The following is a 7,181-nucleotide window of genomic DNA, read 5'->3' as shown; positions in this document are numbered from 1 at the left end:
CCCCGCCTAGCCCCCGTTTCGGCGATGCGTTTAGCATCGTTGGTGGGCGTGTGGAGGTGTGTCTCCGGCGAATCTATATTTGGTGGATTTGCTTGGATCTCGTCGTTGTTCGTCTACGTTTGTGTGTCTTCGGATTGGATTTTTCTGATCTACGTTATTCTTCATCTGCGACGGTTGCTGTTCTGGTGCGCTGGTCCTACGGGGCTTTAGCACGACGACTTCCCGACTGTCTACTACAACAAGTTATGCCCGACTCCGGCGATGGAGGGGCGATGACGGCGGCGCGCCTTCGGCTCGCTTCAGTGCTGGTAGTTGTCGCTAGGTGGTCTACGGATCTGGATGTAATTTCTATTATTTCTGGTACTCGTTGTACTGCCATGATTGAAGATAAATAGATCGAAATTTTTCTCGCGAAAAAAAAGATAGAGGCGTCAACAAGATAAGTGATAACCCTCTGATGTTAATCATTGCTGGTTTCGAGAAAGAGGTGACTTAACGACATCATCAATCAGAGATGAGGTCTTTTGTTTGCTCGTGTAGCCTTGTGGGGTCCGGTCAGGCATGTCCAAAACTCGATCGAGAAAAAAAATATAGAGCTGCTACTATACCGCAAACACCTATCGTTCAGTGACACGCAAACATGTATAGAAGTTGAATCAAAATTCAAGATCGTCTGTCATGACGTCTATACGAAAACAATGTAAAGGCCAAAAGGACAGCCCTCGCCGTGTTTAGACTTTGGAAAAAGGAAAGAAAACCCTTTTGTAATCAGAAAGCCACTCCATTGCGCGTGCGCTACGATTTGGCTAGCTATAGCCAGGCAATCCGACCGGTGGAGGAAAAGGGAGCGCAATGACGGGTTCACCTTTACATGGCATGACATTGCCAGCCGCGGCGACGGTAACACCGGTCAACTCAACGCGGTGATGACGTCCCAGGTGAGCGGGCGTAACCCGCACTCCCCACCCGCCAGCAGCAGCAGCAGCAGCAGCGGGCAGAAACTTACCGCCACGCGCACCGCGGATGTGGATCGGATCGGGCGGCCGGCACCGCCTGACGCGCGGGCCCCGCCGCCTTGCCTTCTACCTCCGGACCTTTCCTTCCCCCCGCCTATTTATCCCCGCCCGCGCCGCACTGCCGTTTTGTTTCGTTCTCGTTCCGCTTGGTTTTTCTCGCAGAGCCCGCGCCGTCAAAACACCCACGCTCCCCTGCTCGCTCGCGCCAACACGTGTAGGAGACCCGGAGAAGGAGCTAGAGAAGAAGAGTCCAGAAGCCTCGGAGAGCCACAGAGCGTAGCTAGCTAGCCTCCTCGGTTTCTATGGGGGCGGGGAAGGAGGCTCCCGGCGGCGTCGACGGCGCCGCCGAGCCGCCGCCGCCGGTCGTGCTCAAGATGGTCTTGCATTGCGCCGGCTGCGCCAAGAAGGTCCGCAACAGCATCAAGAGCATGCCTGGTACGCGCCCGCTCCATCCCGCCGCCAATTTCCCTGCTCCCGTGCTCCCTTCTCTGCATTTTGTGTTAGTCTGGTGGCTGATTCGTGTGCTTGTCTGGACTTGTCGCGCAGGCGTGCAGGCGGTGGTGGCGGACGCGGCGTCGAACAGGGTCGTCGTGGCGGGGACGGCCGACGCGGCCGCGCTCAAGGCGAGGATCGAGTCCCGCACCAAGAAGCCCGTCGAGATCGTCTCCTCCGGCGCCGGCGCCGGCCCGGCCAAGCCCCCAGCAGCCCCCGCCGCGGCCGAGAAGAAGAGCCCCGACAAGGAGAATCCCGACAAGGGGGGCGGCGGAGCCGACAAGGGGGATAAGCCCGGCTCCTCCAAGCCGCAGCCGCCCAAAGAGGAAGACGCGGCGAAGAAGCAACCGCCCACCCACACAGAGGAGAAGAAACCCACGGAGCTCCAGGTCGGTACACAAGCAGCAGCAAATCCTACCCCCACGCAATACTCTGCTCCCAACCACCACGCCCGTCCCACCGACCTTGCGGCTCACAATGTCTCCGCTTCGATTTTGCTTTCGCAGGAGACCACGGTGCTGCTCAAGATCCGCCTCCACTGCGACGGCTGCGCCGACCGCATCAGGCGCCGAATCTACAAAATCAAAGGTGCGGTTTTGCTGGGTTTCTTCTAAATTCTTCGAATTCGCGGTTTGTTCTGCTGTTAATTTTGTATCTTCCGTTCGAAATTGACGATGTTCTGTGTGTCTTGTCTCTTCCAGGGGTCAAGCATGTGGAGCTGGAGGGCAATGCCAAGGACGAGGTGAAGGTCACGGGGACCATGGACGTCCCCGCCATGGTGGCGTATCTCACGGAGAAGCTCAACCGCGCCGTCGAGGCCGTCGCGCCCGGCAAGAAGGACAAGGGCGGCAGCGACGAGAAGAAGGACAAGGGCGCCGGCGACGGCGAGAAGAAGGACAAAGCGGCGGGCGGTGACCACGTCGTCATGAGCCAGGACAAGGGGAAAGGCATCGAGGTGACGGGCCCGTCCATGGCGTCCGCCGCGGCGTCCGTGGCGCCCGCGCCGGTCCAGCCGAGGACGCACCACGTCTCGCCGTACGGCCAAGTCCCGTACCCGCAGCCGCAGGGCCCCCCGCCCAGCTACTACAGCCCCTATGGCGGCAATGCCGACGGCGCGGGGTACGCCGGCGCCGGCGGCTACTACCAACAACAACAGCACCCCAGCGCGAACTCCGGCGGCTACTACCAGCAGCAACACCCGGGCGGCGAATCCGGCGGCTACTACCAGCAACCAAGAGAGGCCGGCGGCTACTACCAGCAGCAACACCACCCCAGCGGCGGCTACTACCAGCAGGAGAACCCCAACCCCCAGGCGTACCAGCCGTCGTACCCGCCGCCCTACCACTTCGACACGGCGCCGCCTCCGCAGATGTTCAGCGACGAGAACCCCAACTCGTGCTCCGTCATGTGACGTGACCCGCCGCCCGAAAACTCATTCATCAGCGCCGACGACCTGCGCCGTCCGGCCGGCCGGGAGAAGAGCAATGCTGACATTGTAGCAGACAGCGACGAGGCTCTCCACTAGCTTAGCTTAGCTCTAGTTACGCGGATCAGAGGCATCCATCCATGAACCGATGCGTGCCTCCGATCAAATTTTGGTTCCCCCTGCCTTTCCTCCGCTGTCTCTGCAGCTGATCGACCATTGTTCGTTCCTGCCACGAGCTCCATTGGTTAATTAATTTGATTTTAACCCAGTTGTTCCGCTAAATTAAGAGGTGAATGAGATCGACGAATGGGTCGCAAATTGCGTGCGCGCTCGTTGGTGGCGAGCTAGGCGTTGAATCGTGGACCGGTTTTGCTTAATCTAGCCTGGGTCGCCGCCCCTGTCGTCGATGTGAGAGCGACGTGGTGATCAATCGTCGGTCGAGACAATTGAACCGGCGAAGATTTCCACATTAAGAAGCGATTAACTGCGGGCAGTGATCCTCGTTGATTGGACCGTGAGTCGTGACGGGCAAGAAAAATTGCAGGCATTTAATTGTTGGCCTTGATGGTAACGAAGGATCTGATGGATGGTGGCGGCAAAATTGGTGTTGTGCTCCTTCCCGCGTCGTCGGTCCGACGCGGCGCCCGGGAGGATGGATAGCTACGCACCGGCATGGGGTACACCTACGCCGCTCGCTCGATCTGGAATATTCTCCCGGTGTTGATATTTCCTTTTGGATATTTTCGGAATTATTCTGCGTGCTTTGCATATTTTTGGAATTATTCTGTGTATGTGTGTGTGTACTGTGTGTGTTGGACGGCAGTAGGTTTTGATATTTTCGTCTGCGTGCGTGCCGGCCAAGCTGCATCTTGCGGCTAGCTGCAGCCTGATGTACTGATGATAACAATGCATGCATTATTAAGGCTTCCGATGACATACTCGATCGTGATCCGGGAAAAGGATTAGGTATTGCATTCACATTGTTTTTCGTTTGTGAAATGAGTATATGTCACGGCTGGCTGGCCAGGCCGTCGTTTTTCTTTCTTTTTTTGGAAGTAGGCCGTCGTTTTCTCTTTGTATATTCACATCCGCTTTTTGACATTATCGAATGGACGACGGACGACACAAGCGACATGCGCGGCCCCGGTGAATCCAAGGGCCAACGTATTTACTACGTTATCCTGTCCTGTGAGAAATCAATCTTTTTGTCGCAATCTGTGGGGAAAACCTTAGGGTGATATTTGGCTTCAAGACCATTTCCGAGCAATCTCGAAGATTAATTAGGTGCGCCAACGGTAGCTGCTTTTCTCTCTTCTTCCTAGTAATCTGAGTGGACTGGCTGAACTTTTGGTGTTGACGAATGGCCCGTGGAATTCAGTGGAAGACGTGCTTGGGTTATCCGGAAGGGAAACAAAACAAATGGTTAGAAAATCACATAGCACGTCCTTTTCGCCCACATTTTGCAGGCCCGTCATACCACCAGTCCACCATACTCGTGGGTCGATACGTAGCATTGCAGCAACTGCCTGCGAGTCGACCGGTCAGTCAGAGTCAGGAGTACGCCCGTGTTTGAAGGAAGCGGAAATTGTTGTGTCCCGGGATAAACAACACATCACCACTGTATCTGTACATACGTACTCCACGGGGATAGACTTTGGACGCAAATGAAGTATTCGTTCGTTGGATGCTTGGTTAAACAAATAGGGGTAGGCGGGACGTGCGTAAGCAGCCAGCTCACATATATGCTCCCTGAAACTTCCGTTTTATAATCGAAGTGGAGGAAACCAAGGCACCCTATCCTATCCACTTTGGTGATACTCCTTCTTTGTTTGCTTTTAAATTGTTCGCTCGTTCTTTCAGACGGTGCCAAAATTAGTGGAGGAAAAGAAACACACGCACGGATGTATGTATGGTCTGTGGAACAGATGGGCCGAGGAAAATAAACCCCCTGCTGCTGCGTGCTGGTCGTATGTTGTGTCTGTCTTGTCCCCACGCATGTGTGGTCTGACCGGGAATATTCTCCACGCAAGCACCGTGTCAGCAAAAATTAATGGAACGTTGAAACTACGAAGGAAATTATTAGCTGCCACCAGCAACACTTGATTACGACTTCGACATCATGTGCAGAAGCAGGATCCTTCTCCTCTGGGGCTGGGAGTATCATGTCATGTGTATTTGACCTTGGCTGTACGAGCAGCGGCAGGCCAGGGACTCTTGAATCCATGCCCCGTCGGCGTGCCGATTTTTTCTTGCTGATTCAGCTTAATTATGAGTCGGCGTCCTAATCAAGTTTGTGTAGTGCAAAAAGGTTGTCGATAAAGTTAAGTGGCCGTTCCTACAACAGGCTTTGCGCATGAAAGGTTTCGACCCAGCTTGAAGAAAGCAGGTTGAATATTTCACGCAGAAAGGGAGTGTTGGAATCAAAGTGAATGATGACATAGGTCACTATTTCCAGACACATAAAGGCCTGAGACAAGGAGATCCGATGTCACCTATTCTGTTCAACATCGTAGCTGACATGTTGACCATTCTAATAGGTAGGGCAAATGATGCTGGCCAAGTAGGTGGCCTTGTACCTCATCTAGTTGATGGAGGGGTGTCTATCCTACAGTACGCTGATGACACTATACTTTTCATGGAGCATGACTTGACAAAAGCGCGAAACATGAAGCTGGTGTTATGCTTATTCGAACAATTGACGGGCTTAAAGATTAACTTTCACAAGAGTGAATTGTTCTGCTTTGGAAGAGCCAAAGAAGAACAAGAGGCTTATAAGCAATTGTTCGGGTGTGAAATTGGGAGTTTACCTTTTACGTATTTAGGTATACCAATTCACCATCGTAAGCTAACAAATAGAGAGTGGAAGTGTGTTGAGGATCGATTCGAGAAGAAACTAAGCTGTTGGAAGGGCAAGTTGATGTCCTATGGGGGGCGGTTAATTCTTATTAATTCGGTCCTCACGAGCATGCCTATGTTTTTTTTGTCGTTTTTTGAGATAACAATTGGAGTTAGGAAAAGACTGGATTTCTATCGATCCCGTTTCTTTTGGCAGAGTGATAATTCCAAAAGGAAATATCGACTCACTAAATGGGATATTATTTGCCGACCAAAAGACCAAGGGGGTCTTGGGATTGAAAATCATGAGGTGAAAAACAGATGTCTTCTCAGCAAGTGGCTGTACAAGTTATCTGTAGAGTCGGAAGCCTCGTGGGCGCAGATTCTGCGCAACAAGTACCTTCATTCCAAAACTTTATCACAGGTAACAGTGAGGCCGACGGACTCACCTTTTTGGAAAGGGCTGATGAGAGTTAAATCGGTCTTTTTCAACAGAACAAAGTTTATTATTGGAGACGGTAACAATACCAGATTCTGCGAGGATACATGGCTAGGGGAAACCCCTCTCGCGCTACAGTATCCGTCTCTTTATAACGTCGTGCAACGGAGAGACGCTCTGGTTGCAACCGTTCTTAGGACCGCTCCCCTTAATATCCAATTTAGGAGAACACTTGCCGGAGCGCGTTGGGAAGCCTGGCTACATCTGGTGAGAAGACTAATGGATGTGCAGCTTGCTCAACGGCCGGATTCGTTGAGCTGGAAATTAACCAGGAGTGGAGAGTTCACGGTTAAATCGATGTACTTAGATGTCATCAATTCTAGCTCTATTCCCCTCTCCAAGCATGTTTGGAATGTCAAGGTCCCTCTGAGAGTTAAAGTGTTTACGTGGTTTGTTCATAAACAAGTTATTTTAACCAAGGATAATTTGACAAAGCGCAATTGGACTGGTTCTAAGAGATGTAGCTTTTGTGATCAAGACGAGAATATCAAACACCTCTTCCTCGATTGTCCTATGGCGAAGGTTCTTTGGCGGACTGTTCACATTGCTTTTAATATTACTCCACCGAATAATATCAACACGTTATTTGGGACGTGGCTGGATGGGATAGAGGCCCAAACGGCTAAACACATTCGTGTAGGAGTATGTGCCTTACTCTGGGCAGTCTGGAACTGTAGGAATGATATGGTTTTTAACAGAACAACATATACTCATTTTTTGCAGGTCATCTTCCGAGCTACCACGCTAATCCGTATGTGGTCGCTACTCACTCAGACGGAGGTCAGGGAGCATTTGGTTACTGGATCTGCCCGATGGGAGATGGTAGCTCAGGCTATTTTTAGCCGGTTTGGATGGCGGTCATGTAATAGGGTAAGCAATTAGTTTTCTTATCTTTATTTTGCATGCCGGCTGT

At 52.2% G+C, this 7,181-nt stretch overlaps 1 protein-coding gene across 1 annotated transcript; it reads left to right on the top strand.

Annotated features, from left to right (window-relative positions):
* The first annotated feature begins 1,150 nt into the window (after nt 1–1,150).
* On the top strand, nt 1,151–3,202 carry LOC123093169 (heavy metal-associated isoprenylated plant protein 6). The gene is made up of 4 exons (XM_044515080.1): nt 1,151–1,451; nt 1,563–1,897; nt 2,015–2,096; nt 2,210–3,202. The coding sequence occupies exons 1-4, from the start codon at nt 1,319–1,321 to the stop codon at nt 2,917–2,919; spliced, it is 1,260 nt and encodes a 419-aa protein (XP_044371015.1). The 5' UTR covers nt 1,151–1,318; the 3' UTR covers nt 2,920–3,202.
* The last annotated feature ends 3,979 nt before the right edge of the window (nt 3,203–7,181 follow it).

The sequence above is a fragment of the Triticum aestivum genome, chromosome 4B, assembly GCF_018294505.1.
Source record: "Triticum aestivum cultivar Chinese Spring chromosome 4B, IWGSC CS RefSeq v2.1, whole genome shotgun sequence".
In the NCBI taxonomy this organism is placed as follows: Eukaryota; Viridiplantae; Streptophyta; class Magnoliopsida; order Poales; family Poaceae; genus Triticum; species Triticum aestivum.
Note: the sequence above shows the minus strand (reverse complement) of the source record. Positions and strands in the feature narration are given on the sequence as shown.

Bases quoted from the DNA above. Each gene is read 5' to 3' on its own strand.
- LOC123093169 (XM_044515080.1), top strand. From the start codon at position 1,319: ATGGGGGCGGGGAAGGAGGCTCCCGGCGGCGTCGACGGCGCCGCCGAG. The intron at 1,452-1,562 runs GTACGCGCCCGC...CTTGTCGCGCAG, and splicing joins CAGCATCAAGAGCATGCCTG to GCGTGCAGGCGGTGGTGGCG. The intron at 1,898-2,014 runs GTCGGTACACAA...TTGCTTTCGCAG, and splicing joins AGAAACCCACGGAGCTCCAG to GAGACCACGGTGCTGCTCAA.